This window comes from Pipistrellus hanaki (genome assembly GCF_964339955.1).
Source record: "Pipistrellus hanaki genome assembly, chromosome: 10".
Classification (NCBI taxonomy): domain Eukaryota; kingdom Metazoa; phylum Chordata; class Mammalia; order Chiroptera; family Vespertilionidae; genus Pipistrellus; species Pipistrellus hanaki.
Genome location: NC_140512.1, coordinates 45,613,460 through 45,636,446, shown reverse-complemented (window position 1 = coordinate 45,636,446; position 22,987 = coordinate 45,613,460). Strand labels below are relative to the sequence as shown.

The following is a 22,987-nucleotide window of genomic DNA, read 5'->3' as shown; positions in this document are numbered from 1 at the left end:
ATGACTTCCCTGGGCTCCCAGCTCCTCAGAGCAGCATTACTGGCAGCCATCTTACTGATGCTGTGGGTAAAGGGGGTAAAGCCTCAGGGATGGAGCCCAGGCCCCAATGAGAGGAGTAAGAAAGAACAAATACCCTCTACAGGTAAGTAGAAAAGGAGGGCAACCCCGGGAGGCTAGGGACAGATCTGTTTGCAGTCACTTCCAGATGATTTATCAGGCCAGAGGGAAATCTGAGATAGGTTTGGGTTGTGGGAGAATACCCAGGTTCCCTACTATAGTAGTATGAAGGTCTCATGTGAAAGGGTAGAGAGGAGGGGAGAGCCCTATTCAGGGAAATACTCTAGGCCCGTGAAAATTGCATGGAGCTTTCATGAGTATCAGCATACATGCATTTGTCTGGGAAGATGATCTTTCATTTTCACTCTTCTTTGAGGTAGTCCCTCTCTCCCAGATGATGTAACACTTTGGAGAACACAGTTGGGTTGGAAATGGGGTGTTTGTGCTGTTGGGTTGGAGCTGTGGTTTCACACAGATAAGGTACTCCCAGATGGGATCTCCCAGATCTTTCATTTTCACTCTTTTTTAAGGTAGTCCCTCACTCCCAAATGATGTAATACTTTGGAGAACACAGTTGGGTTGGAAATGGGGTGTTTGTGCTGTGGGGTTGGAGCTGTGCTTTCACACAGATAAGAAGGAGTCCCAGAAGGGACTCCTCTCTGGTCAAGGACAAGGATATGAATAATTGAGTAAAAAGCCCCAGGACCTAACTTTCCCCATATTCTCCAACTTATTCCCCTTTACTGTACAGGGGCAGGTTAGGATCAGTGTTTCAGTATCTTCCCCTCCCCTGTTCCAGACCAAAATCAAGAGCAATTCGAAGAGTACTTTGTGGCCTCCTCAGTGGGTGAGATGTGGCAGGAGGCGAACATGGTCGAGCAAGAGGATGACAAGACATCAGAGATGGAGAACACGGCTGTTCGTGACCACCTATTCGACCTAGCCTTGTGCTTTAATGTGGCCAGTGTCTTGGTTTTTTTATAAGAGACATTGAAGATGAGGTGGTGGCCTTTTTCCTGGATGAGGACCTGGATATCTACCTCGGTTTCATGATAGCTTACTGACCCTTTCTCCCCTGGGCTTCAGGTCACTACTCCCAAGGAGACATACACACAGTGTCCTGCCCCTTGACTGCCCCTGCTCTGAGCTCCATCCTTCAGGGCCAGATACACCAGACCCATGCTCTTCTCTTTTCCATGCCCCTTCTGGCTTTGTTCAGCACAGCAGATTAGGGGGAGGAGATAGCTACAATAAAAGTAATAGCAATAAAATCCTGAAACAATTGGGGGCCATATTCCTGAGACTTAACCAGAGCCCTCCTATCTTGAACTAGTCTGTTTAATCACCCAACCTCTGACCTTTAGACCTATTGGTTCACCAATCATTGGTTCTTTCCTTTTCTTATGTCTGTGGAACTCTGCTTCAAAGTTTCTCCTTTATCTTTTCTGACTTTTTAGGTAGCACAAATCAGGAAAGAGTCATTAAGAGATAGGCAGAAGCCAAGTGCCAGATTTTATTTTTGGAAAAGGGGAGAGGAGACATTACCCTGATTTCATGGATGGGGTAGGGAGATATTGATACATGTGTATTGAGGTCTCTTTGGTAGCCAGGTTACCAGAGTTGGCAGCGTTTTGAGGGGTTCAGGAGGGCACCACGTGGACAGTAGAAATGTCTAGCGAAGGCTGGAATGTTGCTGAGGGGCCCATGGACTCGAAGGGCAGGAGGGCTGTGAGTGTCCTGAGAATCCTGTGTGCTGAGCTCTCTACACATCACCTAGGAAGAAACAGGTTCACAGAGAGTAAGGAGTAAACCAGAATAGATAAGGGTCAGTAGGCAAGACCTGGTGACGAGATGGTACTAGGAACAGCAGACAAAGACAAGCAAAGATGGTAATGACCAAGTTCCATGAGAAGAGAGGAAGAGCATTTTCCAATTGTAGGTCATTTAACCTGGCACTAGGCATTCAGGGAAGGGCCCCATGTGTGGAATCAGACCACTTGTCAGTGACTGAGAGGTCTATTGGAAGAACTCTGTGACAAGGTTTTTAAGTATATTGAGGAATTGAGGGCAGAGTGTATTGAGGGAACACGTGGTACTTAGGGGCTCACACTTGGGGGTGACATCTTTGAAGAGAAATGTAGCCTATAGATAATCTATCAAGACTTGTTTTTCATGGGTTTGTATTTTCAGGAAAAGAAATAAGGGGAGGGGGGGAGTTGAGCTCATTCCAGGGAGGGATTTAGAAGTAGAGATTTTTTTTGTATTGTTTTTTGAAGGAGATGCTAAATTTGGCAGAAAAATATCTGTGATAATATGAAAGGATGGGCCCAAGGGGGCATGTATGAAAGGACATCTGTGCCAATGGTGGAAGCACTTGGGGAAATGTGTATCAGGAGGTGGAGATTCTTTAAGCATTACCAATAGGATATTTATCTGACATGGAGTATGTCATAATGGGAGATGGCGGCCACCTACCTGGGCATAGCTTCGGAAGAAGAGTCGCTGGGGTGTGAGGCCTAGTTTGGGCAGGGTGGTCTCCCCACGGTGCCATAATAGCATCTTGTTGTATGCCTAGATATGGGGGTGGGATGAAAAGTAGACCTTAGGCTCCAACATGTGCCATTTGGGGGTCTGATGCCCTATACACAAAACCCCAAACCAGTTCATAGTCCCCTTTCTCAAGTTTTGCACTGACAGACAGGTCTGAGCCAGGAGAAATGTAATTGTGACAAAATCTATGGTTATCCTAGAAAAGAGGGATCTATTAGGTTGGAGGGGGATCCCCAAGTGGACATCGTTCAGTTGGGATGTGATGGGCAGAAAGCTTTGCAACTATGTATGCATGAGAGATAGCAGAAGGGAAAGTCAGGGATAGGGTGTCAATTTTGTTAGTGAAAAAAGATTCTGACCTTTGGGATGTGTTACCTGCAGTGCTATCGCCAGCCCCCCGATGTCTGCAGCATTCTCCAATACCGTGTGGGAGCTATTAAAGGAAGTTACACCATATAATGGAAAGGCAGCATAGTGGTGCTCCAGACACAGCAGCGCCTCCTTTAGGGCATGGGTATCACAGGCTGGGCAGCCCCCAGGGAGTACTGTTGAAAAAAGGGCAAGGGAATGGAATGTTGAGGCATGGTGCAAGGGTGAGGACATGGGGGTATCACAGGCCGGGCTGGCTCCCCAGAGCATTGTAAAGGCTCAGGACTGTCCCACCCAGAGCCCTTTTGGGGGCCTTCATCTGTGTTCTCAATGACCCCACCCCCCAATGGTCCACTGATACTCACAGAGCTGGTCAAAGGTGTGCAACAGCTCCCGGGCCATGATGCTGCCAGCAGCGCCAAAGTTCACGGCCCTAAAGAGACAGGGCTTATCTTACTGCCAGAACCCGTCAACATTTTTAACCCTAATCCTCCAACCACAAGTCCCATCCATTGTCACCCCCCAACCCCCGCCACTTCCCCAGCCACAGCTGCTCATCACTCTCAGGAAACATCCTGCCCTCCTTCATGGAATGGCCCATACCTGGGGTAATCAGGATGGAAGAATGGTGGTTGGAGGAGTCCAGCTGGAAAGACCAGCATGTGGTCAGCTATTGAATAGTAAGCATTGACCCCCCAGGGGGCCACCTGCCACCTGTGGGATGAGTACAAATGAATACCAATGCCATCATTTATTTGCTTCCCCCCACAAGATATATGTAGTTGCCCCCAATTACTGTCACTGTTCGTGTTTCTCTGAGCCCCTAGCTTGCTCTCTTGCTAATCATGGATGTACATCTCTGGGATGCAGTGTCTGTATCTCCTTTGGTCTCATACCTATGGTGGGGAAAAGGCCGCAATGAGCTCTGGACAATTCTAGCTTGGCGGGATCGAATACCACTCAGGAAGGACTGCAGAAAATTGGGTCCAAGGTGTACCTGGAAGGAGCCAAGAGGTGACTAATATACATGTACCCTGACATACCCTGATGGCTACATTTGAACCCAGACAGATTAGCCCTACACACAGACATCCCCAGTACAGTGGAAACCAGCACACCACCATACCACACATGGGCTAGATAGGCTTCACATGTGTCGCCACACAGATAAACACCCTCAGGCAAGTCTCAAGAATGCACATGTGCATGTGTGCACACACACATTATGACCTGAAAAGGTTTCATTCCTCTGCTGGCAAGACCTACAGTATCTTGCCCATAAAGTCCAGCCAGCAGGAGGGCAAGAAGGGGTTGGTTCAGATCACCAAAGGAAAATAATAGATTGTCTGCCACAATCTATTTGGGTGGGTCAGGGGGGTGAAGAAGTTGAAGACTAAGGTGGAGCTGTCAAAGGCAGGGACCCACATCACTGTATTCCTGTCTGGCCAGCGCTGGATCCATGGCCCATTCTGGGTCCCCCATCTTCACCTGTAGCTGGGTGACCTGGGGAGAGACACAGGTAGAAGGAATCTAGCTACCCTGAATCTATCAAAGGGAAGTTCTCCTGCTCACTACCCTGTCCCCACCTTTCCTAATGTCACTAGGGTATGTGTGCCACATGGTGGTGGTACCCTTATGCCTTGGGTACGCTCCTCCAGCCACTGTGATCACTTGATCCAATACTCAATCCCTCCCCCATCCCAACCCCACCCACCTCCACACATAATCAACCTATCTTTTACCCCAGCCTCACCCTATCCTGGGCCTTTTTCTGGGTCTCCTCATCCATCCAGGGAATCCTTCTGAGGCGGGTAATGAGAGCATCCTTTATGGCAGTGAATAAATCCATGGCCTGTGGATTTGAGGGGGCAGGGATAAAGAAACAGGATGAGGACCAGTCTTGGTTTTGGGTCCTGCCCATCCCAGGCCTCTAGAGGCCTTGGTCCTGAGGAGCTGCCAGAGAAGGGGGAAGAGCTCAGGAAGAGAGTGGAAAGTGGTAATCCCTAGGTGGCCAAAAACTCAGAAAGATCTGTGGAGACAGAAAGGGAAAGTGGGAGCTGGCCACTCCTGTGGGTCAACAGGTAAAACAATGTCTTTCTTGGGAAGATCTCAGCCTGCCAAGGGAGGGAGACCCCATCTTTACTCTGGGCTAGGCAATCCACTCAGAAAGTGGAGGGAGGATGAGGACTATCTCTGCTCTCAGGAACTCTTGTCCTCACACCCCCTTTCTTTCTCCTTTTTTCCCTCACACCTTTTTTCTTAAGGCATGTTTTTCCTTTTTCCTTCTTCCTAGGGTTTTCAGTATCCCAACAAGTTGAAGTCCCACTAGCTTTACAACCTGACCATAGAGTTATTGCTATTTACCATCTCCTGTATATCTTTTCTTAATGGAGGAAGATGGGTGACAATATCAGAACCTGAGTTCAAGTCCTGACTGCTATTTGGTAGCTTTGGGCAAGCCTCTCTGTGCTTCAGTTCTTAAAGTATTAGGATGATGCTTGTACTTCAGGTAGTTCAAAGGAAGTTCTTACAAGAGTACCAGGCACATGATAGGTACTCAAAAGTATTCAGTAGTTATTTATTTTCACTTCTTAAGATTATATCAATCCATCCTAATGTTTCATGTGCTGTTAAAAAATCATAAACAGAGAGTAGCCTTAGAGGTCATGGAGTTCAGTGTTCTCATTTTCTGGTTGAGGAAACACAAGAGCAGGAAAATTGGGTAACTTGTTCAAGTTAGTGCATGTTATGTACCCTTTATGTCTCATAGCTAAACTGTATAAACCCTGGGGACACAACATGTCCTTCTTTGGGCTCTCTCTCTGTGACTGCCTGACTCCTTAAATACACAAACAATTGAGAAGGACACAGTCAATAGAATTAGGAGAGGGTATTTGGGGTAGGGAGGGGTAGAGGGGCATGGGCTGGGGAAGAGCCCTCACATACAGCACTTTGGGTGCTTGGGCTGAAGGCCTCATGAACAAACAAGGCTGCCAGGGTAGGCTCGAAGAAGTCTCCAGTATCCTCCACGCACTTCATCCATCGAGGGTGGTCGGGCTACAGGGACAAAGTTGGAATAAGATGTTCCCATCAAGGGTCTTCCTCATCTGTTTTCCCAGGCCAATCCTAACTAGTTCTCCTCCCAACAGAGACTGTACTCTTTTCTGGACATTCTGGGTTTGTCTCACTTTATTCTCTTATCCCTTTCGGTGGTATACACGGATTCATTGCTACTTAGGTAACTCAGGCTTAGTTCTCCAAGATTAATCTCAGAAGCATGGGTTGGGCAAATCATACTTGTTTATTGCCTACTGAATTTGAAAGCAAGGTCTCTGGGAAGTATCCTTATGAAGGATAGAAAGGCTCCTGGAAACCTCTCAGGTCCTTGGCCACCCTGTCCCCACCTATCACAGGCACTGCTTTGGTAACCCAACAATGACTTCCCTTCCCACATTTTTTTTTTTTGCTTAAAATGCAAATTAGAGAATGTCATTTCTCCCTTCTACCACCCTCCCCACTTTCAAAATGGTTATTATGGATCATATGGCAAGATCTTGTCTTATAAAGAAGAAAATTATCAGAGTAAAATTATTGAGGTTCAGATAAGAGAACCTTGATAGAAAAATAATACTAAAGATAAAACTAAAAATGTGAATTCAGAAAGCTAAGAAACTTGCAGCCAAAGCCAGATGAAATGAAGAGAAAATAGGATGAATAGAGAGACATCTTCAACCTTAAATCCAGAGAGATGGTTAGATGAAAACTCAAGAGGCCCTTGGCAGCTGGAGTAATTTTTAACAGTAGGACAGAAAGAATAAGAAAAAAAAGAAAAAGAAAAAAAAGGATGCTGGGGATGTTTTGATTATGGACTTGGATGGTTTTGAAAAGTTGACTAAGAGGAAGGCCCAGAGATGACACACAGCAGACTGCGAAACATGGCCAATGGACCACAGTAGGAATATGAGAGCTGGCCTACGGGAAAGCTGGGCTGAGACTTTGAAAAACCAGATAATATGCTAATAAATTGTGGGGTGAAGTCACAAGAATTCATTCCTATAACTTATGTACTCCACTTAGATCTCCTCTTAGGCTGCCACTAAGCTCTCTGGCCTTAAGACTGAAGAGAGAGAGTTTATGGGGCTCCCACAAAAGAGGGACCAGAAAGAGAAGGCCAGCATTGTCTTCCGTGAAGAAAGAGTCTGTCTATTAGAACATCTATCATTTTTTTGGTTGCCCACATTGTGTGTTCTTGTCCCCTCACTATGAGGCCAGCTAAGGACTTTGTGAGGAGAAGGCACAAAGACACTTTCTCTAGTATATTAGTTGGAGTGCTGAAACACAAATTTGAAAAGCAAACACAAGTAGAAAGGAAACCCGGGTCTGATAGTGAAATGACTGGGTGAAGTGCAGGCTCTTCTGACCATCTTCAAGGTCCATCTTCCACAGGCCTCCCTCTGTCAAGCTTGGGTGGCTGCTGGCACAGCAGCCAACAGCATTGGACTTGTGCTTGATGGTGCCTCCCCTTTTCATACCTCCTGGTTCTTGACTTGTTCCCTGATCTCTTTCTCTGGCTTCTGCCCCTTTCCCCAACAGCCTTTGCCTGCTCCATGCCTGTCTCCATAGTCTGGACCATGGCAGGTCTTGACCTGATTCCTGGAGAGTATAGATGCCATCTCAGACTACCCTTTGCTCACCCCTGTGCAACTCTGGAAATCATTAAACTGACTATTTTTTAACACTTGGAAAATTATGTGCAATGACTAAGGTCTAACGTAGGATCACTGAGCACAAACAAGGTCAAAATAATAGGGATTTCTGTCGTTAACAGGTTCATCACCTGAGGACATAATTCAAGCCAGGAGTCACAAACTCAAATAGGAGTCATGAGGTGACATACTGAGAGAAGCTATCCAACATCAGAACCACAGGACATGGAGGGGTATTGGCAAATGGGAGAGAACATGTCCAGTCTGGGCTGAATTGTAGTCAGCCGTTGCCCTAGAGAAGGCGAGCCCAGCAATACACAAGCTTCACATTTACAATAAAGGGCTGAAAATCAGATTACTGGCATGCCATCTCCTAATTTTTGAATGCTGGTGATGAATTAAACATCTATAAAAACTTTAAAGACCAACAAAACACATCAATAGGTTAGATGCATCCTCTAGGATCACCTCAATACCTCCTCCAAACAGAGAATTCAGCATTTACTAAATATTGATGTTTAACTTAAACATTGGTACTTCAGATACACAGCTACAAAAGTGAGACAGATATCTGTTCCAACTTCATTATAGAGTTGTTTAAAAGATGAAGTAAAAGAATCCATTGAAAACACTGAATTCTAAGCTGTTACCCCACTGGCATTAATTTTATTTCAAGGAGGCATTTGGTAAAACCACAAATTAAATTCTTGAGAATTAGATTGGAGAAATCTATGTTGGATGATAGTATAATTTTAGTGGATTCTCAACTGGCTGAACTATAACAAAACATTAAAAATTAATGACTCCAAGTTTGTATGAACTTCCCTGACCAGGACTACTGAAAAATCTTTCTTTATCCATTATAAGTGTCTGAGGACAGAGATTCTTGTCTCTTTTGTTCACTGCAGTCTAAAGTTCCTAGAGAAGGGTCTTGTATCCAACAGGTGCTCAATAAATATTTGCTACATAAATGAATGGATGGACCTATAGCCAGGTCTTCAAAAGCCTGACCCGATGCTCTTCCTTTTTCAAGATCTTAACAGTAGTCTAGATGAAGATATACTATAGAATGCAAATGACCCAAGGTGGGTGAAAAAAAGGCAATGTAATGGGTGATTGGGGGGGTGGGGAGGGAGAAGGATGAAATTACCTGAATACATTGGGAAGCTGGGCTGAACATAAATGGTTCACATTTAACAGGTACAAATGTAAAGTCCTACTTTTACTTCCTCAAATTCAGCTTCTCAAATATAATAAAACCTGGATTAATAGCCATTTTATTGACTATATATTAAGGACACAATAAAATAGAATGCATTCATAAGAATATGGCCAGAAATATGTACTTAATAACCATAGAACAGAATCATAAATCTTTCCTAACCGGTTTGGCTCAGTGGATAGAGCATCAGACTGCAAACTAAAAAGTCCCAGGTTTAATTCTGGTCAAGGGCATATACCTTAGTTGTGGACACATCTCCAGTAGGAGGTGTGCAGGAGGCAGCTGATTGATGTTCCTCTTTCATTGATGTTTCTAACTATCTATCCCTCTCCTTTTCTCTCTGTAAAAATCAATAAAACACATTTTTTTAAAAATCATAAATCAGATCAAATTAAGGCTTAAACCTTGGTAGTGTCTGACTTATACCATGCATCTGTCAGGAAACCCTGTTGCTTACTTTGAACTTACTTTTTAAAAAAATGAGGGGTGAGAAACATCTGGCAAGTGAAATCATTTGGTCTGGCCCTGGCAAGGCATTAGGGACAAGTTAATTAAATGTTTGACCAAATATAGAAGGCTACTTTTTCCCCCTTCCTTTTTAATTTAAAAAAAATAAGGCTAATTTTTAAGTTGATAATTTTTATGGCCCATGAATGATGTTATAAGCATCCAAATGGCCCTGGGCAGACAAAAATGGTGCCCATCAGCAGATGATTGGATCAAAAAACTATGGTACATCTATACAATGGAATACTATGCTGCCATAAAAAAGAAGGAATTCTTATCATTTGCAGCAATCTGGATGGAATTGGAGAACATCTTGCTGAGTGAAATAAGCCAGTCAATGAAAGAGAAACACCACATGACCTCACTCATTTATGGATAATAAAGAACATTATAAACTGATGAACCAAAATATAGATATAGAGACAGTAAAGCAACAAGCAGATTGTCAAATTACAGCGGGGAGGGTAGGGAGATCTGGGGGAGATAAGAGATCAACCAAAGGACTTGTATTCATGCATATAAGTACAACCAATCGACACAAAACTCTGGGGAGGGAGGGTATGTATGGGAGGGAGGGGCAATGGTAAGATATGTACACAGATAATAATTTAATAAAAAAGAAAAAAGAAAAAAATGGTTCCTCACCTGTTTTAAAACATAAAACAAAAAAATCCTATATACCCCTTTTCATGCAGAGAAAAGCCAAAGTCTCAACAGTGACCTTTCAGGCCCTTTATGCTCTCTGAACTTGTCCCTATTGTTATCTCATTTCCATTCTCTGTTCCAGTTGCACTGGCTCCTTGCTGATCCTCAAGTTTTTGGGCATACTCCCCAAGCAGCAGGCATAATCCATCCTGCTCTTCTCAACCAGAGCTACCAAGAGGATCTGTCATATTACACTACATTTTCGCCAGCCTATCCCATGCCCTGTCTCAATGAAATAATAGCCTTTTCTTGTCAGAAAACTTCAATTCTCTAGAACCTATTTCTATCCTTCCTCTTTTGTGGAGATCCCGCTGTTCTGTCAAACAAACCCAAGTCTCTCCCTGTTGGGAACTCCAAGAGTATCTGTTGTCTAACCAGAGTTTCCTTGGAATGCAACTATGCCCTTTCATTTATTTGTTGTACAAGAACAGAGTTAGGTGGTTGCAACACAGACCATATAGACCATAAGGCCAAACATTTTACTCTCTTGACCTTTATAGAAAGAACCCATTTCTGTACCACCCACTTATTTCTCAATTTTGCACAGTATGTGATTAAAAACATGGCCCTGTGAGCCAGGCACATTGTTTTGGTGTCTGTTTCTTTATTTATGAGCTGTGATGTCTTGTAAAAGATATTTGTTTTTCCTGAGGTCCTCTGAGTATTTCTAGGAGGATTAAATAAAACAATTTATGCTAAAAGTTGCATGCAATGAAACTAAAAAACAGTAGGTACACACTGTGTATCAGCTGTTATTATTATGTGTCATATTTGGTACTGTTGCTTCAAAGAGGTGAAGTGGCTTCCCCAACCACAACCATTTGTTAGTAGAGCTTCATTCAGCTTTTCAATCCACAAATAACTATATACCATATAGGAGATAGATAGATTTTAGATAGATAGATAGATAGATAGATAGATACTAATTTTAGCCATTTGTAAGCCTTCTGAGTTCAAGTGTGAGTTTCAATGTTGGCACTCTTTCACCATTCAAGACGTGCCATCAGGACACCGTTCTGGAATTTACAGGAATCTGTTGCCAGGGATTTGTAGCAACCCCAACTAATAGGAGTTAGGACTCTGTTCTTCTTCATCTGAGTCAAGAGAAGCCTGAGCAGAAGGAACCTACTTGGGGTCTTAAGTGAAAGTACTAAGAAGAGTTTTTTTGTTTCGTTTTGTTTTTATCACAATGATTAATCACAGAAACTCTGGAGTCAGACTGATGGAGTTCAAATCTTACTTAGCTCTATCAACTTACTCAGTGTACTACCTTGATCAAGTTTCTTTTGTGCCTAAATTTCCCTGTCTATAAAACAGAGACGAAATGGTGTGTCTAACTCAGGGAAAACTTGAGAAGATTAAACCAGCTCATCTATCTAAAGGACTTACAAAAATGTCTAGCACATTATAAATTCTCAATAAGCAATAAATATACTCCAGTACCCTGTGCATACATCTTTCCTCTTTGTATTCCACAGATATTTCTGGTTGCCAAAGCAGTGAGTTTCTTCAAGGCAGAGAAATGGTTCATAAATTACTAAGGAGAAAAAAAAAACCACAAAAATGCAGTGATTTTTAAGACTAAACCGAGGCCTTTGTAGAGGTTGGGGTGTCTCTAACATACTAGATACCTCTAATTGCATTTGGATGTGTCCAATCCAGATTTCAAAGTGCTCAGTAAAGAAGTGTCTCCACATCTTATCTAACACTGTAGACTTTGATTAGTGAAGTGTGTTTGCTATGCAGCCTCTTCTTCAGATACATCAGTATTTACACCACGAAGCTTATAGTGTGACTCAACAGATACCACTGGATGTCAGAGATGAATTCTTTGTGAAGAATATGAGAAAAAAACACTGGAATCACCAGACAAAGGAAAAGCCATTGCTAGCTACAACTGTCTCTCATCCTGTCCTCAAGTCACAGAGTTCAGGATAGCTAGGAAAATAGTTTAAGGGAGATGACAAAGGAAAAGCAGTTCTTAATAATTTTAGAGCTCTATATTCAAACTTTAACACTCAGCAAAAGGCCATAGGCTAGACATAGCCAGATGTGTGTCTAAAAGGTCTGGAACTTGGTACCCCAATTCTCAAGGTAAACATTGCATGCCAAACCTGTCTGCTTCCATGGAAAGCCCAGACATTGAGAGGCATCTACTCTCGTGTCCCCTACCTGAGAGGAATAGGCCAAAATTTACCCCTCAAAATGACAGATGCTCCTTTAGCCCCCAATCTGGGACAATTCATGCCCTCCTGTCCTCACCACGGGTGGCAGTTCAGTCAGCTCCCGCAGTTTCTGGTTCAGGGATCTGCGTGCCTCCTGGAATTTACTGTCCAGGGCTGGAGAAAGGGTCCCCACCAGCCCAAAGATCATTTGGCTCTGCAGAATGTCGCTGTGGAGAGAAAAGAGACCCACACACCTCATGGCTCTGATGATCCCTCATGCAAAGTCACCCCTCTCATAAGTTACCTGGATTCCTGGGAGAAGCCCCTTCCCTCTGTATTTATAGAGAACTGTTTGTGAAAAAGCAAAGGAGAGCTTTTCTTGGTTTGGGTTGGAGTGAGGTTGAAGAATGATGAAACAAAGAACTAGACGAAGAAGCAGACTTCTCAAGTCACAGGGAGAGAAAGATCTGGACTAGATGAAGACTGGATTAAGATTTCACAAAACTGATTTATCTACTTCTATAACCTAGATCTCTCTCGTCTTAAGATGTATTTTCTAAACAAAGCTGGGATCAGGGACCTTTGTCTGCCCTGCTGGCAACTCTTTTATACATTTGACTTGTGCCTTTACATAAATATGCTCATGCACATGAATGCTTGTCTGTTTCCCTCAGAAAGCATCTTTAGATGTTGCTGCCACTGAGTTACTATGAAAAAGGGCCCAAGTCCTTGGAAGAAGCCCCTTTAGGTGGTGACCACACACATATCAGGGATGGAAGAAGGCCCAACACAGAGCTTCACCCTCCTGTCCCCCACCTTCTTTGGCTTCCTGATCCTTCCCACAAGGCCTCTACATATGAGAAATGGCCTCTGCCTCAGCTTTTCCCCCAGAGCACCCCAACCATTATCTCCTCCATCTATTCCTCTCATATGCCTCCTCCTCTCACCCACACTCTTCCACAGCTGATGAGACACACATGGCCAAGCTAGTCCCATGACTTACCTTCCAAAATTTCCTACAACTCAGAGGCATTTTACTGGCGTGGTTCTATTCCAGCAAATCCTGTCTTGCCAGACACCAGTACCCCTCATTTCATGTGTGATTTTCCTTCCTCAAGCCTCTCATCTTTCCTCCATTCCCTCTTGTGTTGTCAACCCCAACCTTTTCTGTCCCATGTGTCTGTGAATCCCTCCCATTTTCCTGGGAGGCCCATACCAGCCTTCATTCTACAAGTCACCTGTGTTCCTGAGACCTCTGGGTCTTCAGACTCTTTCCTCTGCCCTGTACCTCCCCGATCCCACCTGGAACAAACCTGTGGCTCAACACCTCTTTTTCCACCAGTTGTGACATGTTTTTCAAATAATCCAGGTCATGTACCATGACGGTCTGGGAGGGGCTCAGGGACATCGGTGTGAATGTCGCTTGGAGGCAGGATAACCAGTCGATGGCAGGGGCCATTTCCTTAGAAGAGAGACACAAAGGCTGAGAAGAACACAAAAGGAGGAGAGAAGGAAGAAGGGTTTCCCCACCTTCAAGGTTTTAGGGGGTTTGGGGAGAGGGATGGTTAGGGGAAAGGATGGAGCCAAAAATGTTAGGGATGGAAAGGAATTACAGGGAATGAGGAGAAAGAAGACAAGGAGGTCAAAGAAGTTTGAAAGAGAGGACCTATACACATCCTCCTCCAGTCCCCAGTTCAAGGCACCTGCAGTTTGTCTATAGTGACAATCTGGAAGAGCTTCCCCTGTGCCTGCTGCAGCCCCAGGGGCCTCATGAACTGGAACAGCCGTGAGGTAAAGGAGATGGACATGGAGGCATGTTCTTGCACCTTGACTGGGTCTCCTCCCAGCAAGGTTCCCAGCTGATTCAGGTAAGTCAGGTATTCCCGCACGATCTGGGGGAGGAGTAACACTCAGTCACAGGCACTAGTGGCCCCTGTCTTTTTTCTAGAGTCAAAGGTCAAAACTTTTGTCCACCACTCCATCTTACCTGGGCATAGATCTTCTGTTCCTGCTCTTTCTTGAGGGGGATGTCAAGCTCTGGTTGGTCTATCTGGACACAAGAGAGACTGGAGAGAAAGGGGTAGTGTGGAGGAAGGAGAGGACAGGTGTGGGGAGATGGGGACTGTGCCATGAAAGACAGCCTCAGGGGATGGAATGAAGAGGGCATAGAGAAGAAGTGAGAGTACAAAAAAAAGGAAAGGACTGGGTACAAAGGGGATGAGGGAAATGTGAAGAGAAAGTGGGTATTTCAATCAGTTTTGGGGGTGCTCAGGGAAAGAAGCATGATAATCATGTTCTGAAGGAAATCATGTCTGTGCTCGGGCCAGGCCTAGGGTATAGTAGTGAGATACCATCTCAGATGCAAACTTTAAGAGGTAATAAAATTCAGTAATCAAGCTAACTAATATCCTAATTGATATTTTTAAAAATTAAAATGAATGCTAAAAATCCATGCTGAGTAAAATTAGCAAAGCTTTGTTCACCATAGATTCCCCCCACCCCCCCAAAAAAAGAAAGAATATGAGCTGAGCCCTGAAGTGTGGTTGATTCAAATGTATTTTTTTATTCACTTTTTAAAAAATTGTAGGTATTTTCAAAAAAGTCTACAATAGAGTTTTAATCCATTTTTGGGGGGAAAATGTGTTGTTTTTTCCCCCCAAAAAAATCCACAATATACAAAAATTTGATATTTTGTTTATCATGGATTTTTCCATTGACTTTCATTTTTTAAAAATTTCATTAACAACAATTTATTATGATTACTGAGTTTTAGGGATTTTTTTAAAATTTTGCATACTAGCCAAGTGGCTTGCTCACTTTCCTTGCCTCATCTTGGTTGCATTGGCATGTCCTTGATTCTATTCTGTATTGTTTCTCCTACACTTTCCTTGCTTTTTGGTGTGTTTTGTTTTTTTTTTGTCTGTTTGTTTTTAACTTCAATATTCCACTCCTACCTTGAGCTATTTACATTTCCCTGACCTTGAAAAAAAACATTTACCTGACTCCCTTGTCATATTTTATGTCCAAGCTAAAGAACTAAGTCATCTATATCCCTGTTTCAGCTTCCTTATCTTCCTCCTAAACTCTGTATGACCTTGGACATTGTCATAACCCTTTCTGATGTTATTTCTAGTAGGTTTCCAAGGCTGCCTTCTCATTTCTTATTCTCTGAGCTCAGAATTCTTAGAATCAGAAATGAGCTCTCCTCCTATGTCCTGTTTGGCTCACTTTGTGGCTAGTCTGACTCTTACCTCGTTGCCTATTCTTGCTCCTCTCTGCCCCCACCTCCTCACTGCAGTGCTCCCCCAGCAGTCTATTCTTTCTACTCATTCTACTCCCCAGAGTCCAGCCAGGCTCAAGTTAGTAACCACCCTCTTCCCATTTATACAAAATCAAAACTGGGAGGACCGCTTTGCAACTTCTCTGTTTCCTTTATGTACATTCAATCAGTCATCAAGTCCTCTGGACCATGATCACAAGGATAAAGTCACCTAAACCCTCACATCTGGCCTTTCCTTTTCATTTATACCATAAGCATCTTAGCTTGGAACGTCAAAATTGCTCATCTCAATTCCTTAGCACTTCTAGGTTGACCTTCCAAACTGCTGACTCTACTTAAGTTCAGTGCACATCCATTGTATTTGAAAGACTTCAGTTGCAATTTTTTCCTATTATGTCAAAAGTTATCACCTTGATCTGGCTTCTTAGGTATGGAATAATCAGCTCAACCTCATGTCTTAAGGCTTATTTTTACCTCTGATGGCATCCCATCCCAAGCCACAGAGGAGTCACATCATCCCAGGCTTTTCTCTTAGTTCAGGATTTCCCCTAAAAACCCCTTAGGTGAAGCTAAAGGACTCTTCATGTTCTTTAGCTTTGCCTTTACCTTTATGAATCAACCACACTCCAGGGTTCAGCTCATATTCTCCCCTCTCCGAGCTTTCCTTAATTATTTCAGAATTTAACTAATCCCCCAAATTCATTAAACTTCTGAGCACACCCTTTGGAACTGAAGTCAGAATACCATATACTGATTATCAGTTCTTTTTGTATGTTTGTCTTTTATAATATAAACCTGTGAAGTTTTTGAGAATGGAGTCAAATATATAGCATCACATTGCCTGCCATAATACCTATGCCTCTCCCCCAAACCCCACACCCGTGTTTTTATTTATTTATTGCTCACCAAACACCTGGTGTAGGTCCTGAGAATCAAAGGTGAATAAGGTGTGGCCTGGTTTTTAAAAGGCTCACACCCTTCAACACAGTGTTAAATACTAAGGGCATGGAAAAGGGGAGAGAGGATTGATTCTCTATTTCAAGTCAGGATGTCAGTGAAGAGATAATAATGTAAGCCAAAATTTGACAAATATGTACATTTTCTAGGCTGAGCATGCGGAATTGGGGAGTAGTGTTGTAGGCAAAGGAAGTCATATATACAGTGGACTGAGAAGCTGTGAGTGAGCATGGCTTGGAATTTAAGGGGCAGAAAGAATGTGGCAGGAGATAAAGCTGGCAAAGTCTGTAAGGATCAGACTAAAAAGGCTTGCAAGGTTTTGCTAAAGATTAAGAACTAGATGACCTCATGATTCAGGGAAGGCATTTAAGCAGAGATAATAGCATAATTAGCTCTTGATGTAAATAAGAAAAGGATGATAATGGAGATAGGGGTCTAAGTAAGAGGCTCTGGGTAATCAGATAAGCAATAAGGAAGACCACAACTACTTATGTCTTCCTTGGGCTGACCTTGCTACCCTTTCCCCTAATCTTGCCTAGAGTCCCTAACTCTCACAAAGAATAATTTGCTATAAAGATAGGTCTTTTCTCTACATTGCACATTTATCCTTTCTCCCCAAATCTGCAATCTTCCTCTAAGAAACAAGAGGCTAGAACTCTAGGCAAGCCCAGGTCTCACTGTGTTTTTGCCAGTACATCTCTCACCTGGATGACTGGTGTGTGTGGAGGGGCGGGATGAGGTCCCAGATAAGCTCTGAAGAAGGGGAAGTGATTATACTGACTCATCAGAAGTCTCAGAGTTCGGTTAAAGTCTAAGGAAGTCCAATTACCGGAGATTGGCCAGCCTCCAAGCTGGGAAGAAGAGAGATAAGTCTCAGCAAAGGGGTCTCATCTCTGACACTGGTATCCCATTCCTCAGATAGCTACTACTTCCTGACTTTTACTCTGAGCTCTTTACTCTCTAGGGCTCCACCTCTATTCTTCTTTCTCCAGCTTCACCCAAGGTCCTAAGACTTCCTTAGGGCATTTCTATTTCCATCTTTCTCCTAGAACCTGGGGATCCACCCTCTAAGAAAATAAAATGGCAACCCTGAGCATACATTGATCCTACATAACATGTATCCATAAGAGTCATGCCCCATGTCTCACCTCCTCAATCACTTGTCTGAGGGGACCAGCCCCTGCAGTCTCAATGGTACTTGTGTCCATGCAGGAGTTGTAGAACTGGAAGGCTTTCTCCTCCCCAGACCCCAGATGCCAGGATCCTGGGGCCTCTGGAAAAGAAGCATGGATTAATTAAAGAAGTAGGGCCAGTACAGAGACAAGCAGTAAAGGTATGAGTTAAGGAGCTTATAGAAAAGAAAGGAAAGCTTCATGGGGAAAGAAAAAGAGAGGAAAGGAGAAGTGAAGAAATTTGGGGATATGGGAAGACTGTCCAATTTGCACTGGATCACTTAGATGGAAGAATAACAGCAGGGTAAAAGAGTGTGGAGTCGACAATGAGGAAAATAAAGGGAAGGTAAGAAATAAAATTAGGAGGAAAATACAGGAACAAAAGGAAGAGTGAAATATGAATAAAGGAGAAAGGGTAGAAATCGAAGACAGGAGGGAATAAATAAATTAGAAAAATTTAGGACTTCAAAGAACTTTGAGGGATTGAAGAGAGGAAAGCTCATAATGATTGGTTTACAAAGAGAAGTAACAGGGTGGGCTCCCCTAGTTCAGACTACTCACTCTTTGATCTCCCGAAAATAAACAAACACATGACAATAACCCAAACACATATCCACTAGAATCATCCACCCTCTAATATCGAACACCTCTCCCTCAGTCCTTCTGATATCTTTTCATTCCATTGTAGGCAACAGAATTTATCCTAAGCTGCTCTAGCTGGTATGGCTCAGTGGAAAGAGAGTCAGCCTGTGGATGGAAGGATAAAGGTTCAATTCTGGCCAAGAGCACCTGCCTGGGTTATGGGCTTGATTCCTGGTGGGGGGCATGCAGGAGGCAGCTGATCAATAGTACTCTGTCATCATTGATGTTTCTATCTCTCTATCCTTCTCCCTTTCTCTCTGAAATCAATTAAATAAATAAATAAATAAATAAATAAATAAATAAACCCTATATAATAAAGCTGTAATATGCAAATTGACTGTCACACCCTGGCATAAGATGGCCACCACAAGATGCCTGGCAGGAGAGGGCGGTTGGGGGTGACCAGGCCTGCAGGGGAGGGCAGTTGGGGGCAACCAGGCCTACAATGGAGGGCAGTTGGGGGCAACCAGGCCAGTAAGGGAGCAGTCAAGTGTCGATCAGGCTGGCAGGGGAGTGGTTAGGGGGTGATCAGACTAGCAGGCAGAAGCAGTTAGGAGCAACCAGACAGATAGGCAGGCGAGCAGTTGGGAGCCAGTAGTCCCAGAATGTGAGAGGGATGTATGACTGCTAGTTTAGGCTTGATTGCATAGACATCAGGCCTAAACCGGCAGTTGGACATCCCTTGAGGGGTCCCAGATTAGAGAGGGTGCAGGCTGGGCTGAGAGACACTCTTCTCACCACCCCACCCCCCACCCCAGTACACAAATTTTGTGCACTGGGCCTCTAATAAATAAATAAATAAAAAAAGAGATTAAAAAAAAAAAAAAGAGGAATTTATCCTAAACTTATTGTTTTTGTTTTTTTTAATCTTTGTACCTTAAATGAAAGCATGCCCCCCACCAAGGGCTAGCCTACTTCTACATTTTGCATTATAAAGAGAGCACAGGGATGCATTTCTTTCTCCTAAATTCCAATTGGCACCCCCTGGGTTTTTAATTTCATTCAGTTATTCATGCCTATCTTAACTCATTCCTTACACACAGCCAAAAGTCCCCTATGCCACTTCATACCTCACTATGCCACTTCTTTCTCACCTTCATCTCCCATCATCCATTCCCATTATCCCACTTCTTCAAGTTCAGCTTGTACTCCATGGTCCCAGGTTTCAGCAGAGAACAGATGATTGTTAGGAAATGGGGAGTTTATGGGACGGAGAGGATAACATGACAAGGGGGCATTATATACAAGAAGGATTTGAAGGCTAGAGACTGAGAGTGATGGAGAGAAGAATTAAAGTGCAAAAGCTCCTGAGGAGGTGCTGGTGGGGAAGATACCATGCATGGGACAGAAATTGAAAATGTAAGGGAGATAACAAAGGATATGGAGCTGGGTAAAAGGGAGGACTTTGAGACAGTCGAGTAATCACAGATAAATTGGAAGGAAAAAAAGGATGGGATTTAGATAAAGACCAAGTATAGGACTGGAAGAGATGGATCAGAGGTGGTAACGAGGTGAAAGGTACCGTGAGAGAGATGCAAACCTGGGTAGTGTTCTGAAAGCCCACTAGGGATGGTGCAGACCAGCTGATCCACAACCACACAGGTTTGGGAGTCATGATGGTTCTAGGTTCAGTCACCCATTTTCACAGAGAATCTTTGCCCTGCATTCCTTACCCAGTATTCTCCGAAGTCGGCTTTTGTTCTCCTCAGCAAGGGCCTGAAAAGAACTACTGGTTTCCTCGGCCTTTCCACAGGCAAAGCTGAAGAAGTCAGTGCAGGGTGCCGCTCTGGTGTTCCCAGAGGCCAGGTAATGATCCAGGAGATGCAAACACATGGGCATCTCACAGGAGCCTGTGAGGGAAAAGCTCAGAGCTAGGAGAAAAGAGAGATAAGGGCTCCCCCAAGGGCTTGGGCAAAGGAAGACCTGGTGAGGACCAAGGAGAGACCTGGAAGGGGGTTAATGGAAGGGTCAGGATGAGTAGTGAGTTAAGTCAGTGGGCATGGAGTCTCAGGGTGATGGACAGATGACTGAGTGAGGATTGATGGGGTTAGGGGTTAGGGGTTCCAGGATCCTGCTTACGAGGTCCACAGCTCCGGAAGATGTAGAACAAAATGACGGAAGAACCAAGGAGCAGACCTAAAAGCAGGACAGCCAGTAGCAGCCGCCTGGCCCTGGGCCACCATCTGCTCTGTTCAGTGGGTTGCTCCTCTTCTGGAGGTCTCTGCATGCAGGAAACCAAGTGATGAAAAATACAAAAGGAAGGGGAGAGTGGAGGAAAGGTACAGGGAGAGGGGAGAGAATAAATAAGTTAGTGTTAGGGTCCCCTTGTTTCAAGATTATTCTCCCTAGCTGGGCTTATATGGGCACCCCTGGAGGATGCATAGACAAGAGATGCTGCCTCTCTTAGGTAAGGGCAAAGCAGGCCAGGAGGGGTGGGATGCTAAAGCTGGAAGGGTGTCATAAATCTGCCCAGTGCAGGTCAAGGACATCACTTACCTCCTGGCTCCAGAGAGTCCCCATTCCACTCAACAGGTTCAGTCCCCGTGGTCTCCTTACACTTGTCCCCACCCTCCTTAACTGAGTGAGCAGGAGGAGAGGGAAGCTGGGTACATTAAGGAAGGGGGTACATTAAAGAGAGTTATATCAGGTCATTTTCACATCTCCTCCATGCATATTTTCATCCCAGGGCAGTGTTCCCAGATGGGCTTCAGAATGAAACTGTCCCAAGGATGTACCACTAGTCCCCTACCCCTATTATCCCCTATTAGTCCCCTACCCCTATCATCTTCTATCCCTTCTCCTTTCTACTTTCCAAGCCTCCCACATCCTCCCCTCCAGTGGCAAGCAGGGCATTCTCACATAGCAGCTGCCTTCACTCTTCAGCTGAGGCCTTTGACTCCAAAATGAAATGTGGGTGTGTTTTTTCTTTTTCTTTTTCAGGAGACTTGCCGTCTGTCTGCTTGTCCGTCTCTCTGTCCTTCTCTCTGTCCTCTCTGGCTCCCCACCTCCTTCCTGGTTCTGGTCTGGATGTTGAGTCTGAGGAGTAGGATTCAGGAAATGGCCCCCTCCTTCTCCCATCCGTTCTTTGGTCCTGGAGAAGGGGCACTTCTGCCACTGGATGCCCCTGTCCCCATACACACACCATTGGCCTCTGGGTGGAGCCTGGTTATCAGTCAGGAGACACCCTGGCCTCTCCTCCTTTATCTTAGCTTCTCAGGGTAGGCAAAGGGGGGAGGGGGGTTCCTCACTCCCCAAGCAATCTTACCCTTGGGAGGCTCCTTTGCCAGAGTCTCTTGTCTTTATAATGTTCAGAAATAAGTCATGTGCTACTTCCTGATATGTCAGTTCTCCAAATTAGAGTCTTTCACCTCAAAGTGAGTGGTAAACATGATTCACGGTGAGGAAAAAGAAAACCACAGTTTGCCCAAACTCTTTTTAAAGAGTCTCCATTCTCCAACATCTTAGCAAATTCTTAGCCTTTTCTTTTCTTTTTTTTTTTAATGTATTTTATTGATTTTAGAGAGGAAGGAAGAGGGAGAGAGATATATAAACATCAATGATGAGAGAGAATCATTGATTGGCTGCTCCTGCATGCCCCCTACTGGGGGATCAAGCTCATAACCCAGGCATGTGCCCTTGGCAGGAATCAAACCTAGGACCCTTTAGTCCTCAGGCTGATGCTCTATCTATTGAGCCAAACCAGCTAGGGCTCTTAGCCTTTTCTTTCTTTCTTTCTTTCTTTCTTTCTTTCTTTCTTTCTTTCTTTCTTTCTTTCTTTCTTTCTTTCTTTCTTTCTTTCTTTCTTTCTTTCTTTTTTAAAAAATATATTTTATTGATTTTTTACAGAGAGGAAGAGAGAGGGATAGAGAGCCAGGAACATCAATGAGAGAAAAACATCCATCAGCTGCCTCCTGCACACCCCTCCTGGGGATGTGCCGGCAACCAAGGTACATGCCCTTGACCAGAATCGAACCTGGGACCTCTCAGTTGGCAGGCCGACGCTCTATCCATCGAGTCACACCGGTTTCGGCATCTTAGTCTTTTCTTATATTCCATTGAGATGTGAGAGAAACCAAAAGTGGAAAAACCAGATTCACTATCTCTTATCCTTTATTGCATAAATGGTCTGATACTATTGTATTGCTTTTAGAAACTCTAGAGCAACATAAATAAACACATGCAAATTATGATAGCTATCATTTGTTGTTGGTTTACAATATGTAAGGCAATATACTAATCATACATTACTTCCTTAGTCCTATGCTAATCTGTCAAATAAGTTATGGTTACTTTGTTTTATAGATGAGGAAATCAGAGGTACAGCTTGATTAAGAAATTTTCCCAAGATCACATGATTAGTGACTAGAAGAACCCAGATCGAAATCAACTCCAGGCCGACTAGATCTGGAATTCCTGCTTTACATATCATTTCTATCTGTAAAATAGACTGATTATACTTGCTGAGTCTATCAGGTGAAGAATGGTAGAACGATGACTCATATAGAGGGCTGGGGAAGGTGAGATCACAGGGAAGAAATGGCCTATTGAGATGTGAATGCCTCTAGCTGACATGTCGCTTAGAAGAGGAAAGGGAGAAAAGCCCAAAACAGTCTGTCTTAAAGTCCCAGGGTAAGGCAAACATTTGAAAATAAAGA

At 43.9% G+C, this 22,987-nt stretch overlaps 2 protein-coding genes across 9 annotated transcripts; one reads left to right on the top strand and one right to left on the bottom strand.

Moving 5' to 3' along the window:
- On the top strand, positions 1-1,041 carry LLCFC1 (LLLL and CFNLAS motif containing 1; the record flags this gene model as incomplete). The annotated part of the gene is made up of 2 exons (XM_084897319.1): positions 1-142; positions 857-1,041. The coding sequence occupies 2 exons, from the start codon at positions 1-3 to the stop codon at positions 1,039-1,041; spliced, it is 327 nt and encodes a 108-aa protein (XP_084753445.1).
- A 508-nt stretch (positions 1,042-1,549) lies between these two features.
- Positions 1,550-21,485, bottom strand: KEL (Kell metallo-endopeptidase (Kell blood group)). Of its 8 annotated transcripts, XM_084896993.1 has the most exons (19): positions 21,192-21,445; positions 20,829-20,934; positions 20,412-20,553; positions 20,006-20,182; positions 17,667-17,791; positions 17,223-17,369; positions 14,269-14,331; positions 13,985-14,173; positions 13,595-13,743; positions 12,379-12,508; positions 5,923-6,033; positions 4,730-4,828; positions 4,402-4,479; positions 3,873-3,973; positions 3,580-3,690; positions 3,342-3,409; positions 2,983-3,152; positions 2,533-2,628; positions 1,550-1,830 (listed from the first exon to the last, which is right to left on the bottom strand). In XM_084896993.1, exons 2-19 carry the CDS (start codon positions 20,850-20,852, stop codon positions 1,669-1,671), a joined length of 2,142 nt encoding a protein of 713 aa, XP_084753119.1. In that variant the 5' UTR covers positions 20,853-20,934; positions 21,192-21,445; the 3' UTR covers positions 1,550-1,668. The 8 variants fall into 8 exon arrangements, with proteins under 8 accessions (XP_084753119.1, XP_084753121.1, XP_084753115.1 ...); XM_084896995.1 differs by lacking the exon at positions 17,223-17,369 and having other exon boundaries at positions 21,192-21,485; XM_084896989.1 differs by lacking the exon at positions 20,829-20,934 and having other exon boundaries at positions 21,192-21,479.
- Positions 21,486-22,987: the final 1,502 nt, after the last annotated feature.

Coding starts and splice junctions, on each gene's coding strand:
- KEL (XM_084896989.1), bottom strand. CDS start 21,410: ATGGGAGAAGGAGGGGGCCATTTCCTGAATCCTACTCCTCAGACTCAA. Junction 20,183..20,411: donor CTTCCGGAGCTGTGGACCTC/GTAAGCAGGATC, acceptor TTTCCCTCACAG/GCTCCTGTGAGATGCCCATG. Junction 14,332..17,222: donor CACACACACCAGTCATCCAG/GTGAGAGATGTA, acceptor TCTTGTGTCCAG/ATAGACCAACCAGAGCTTGA.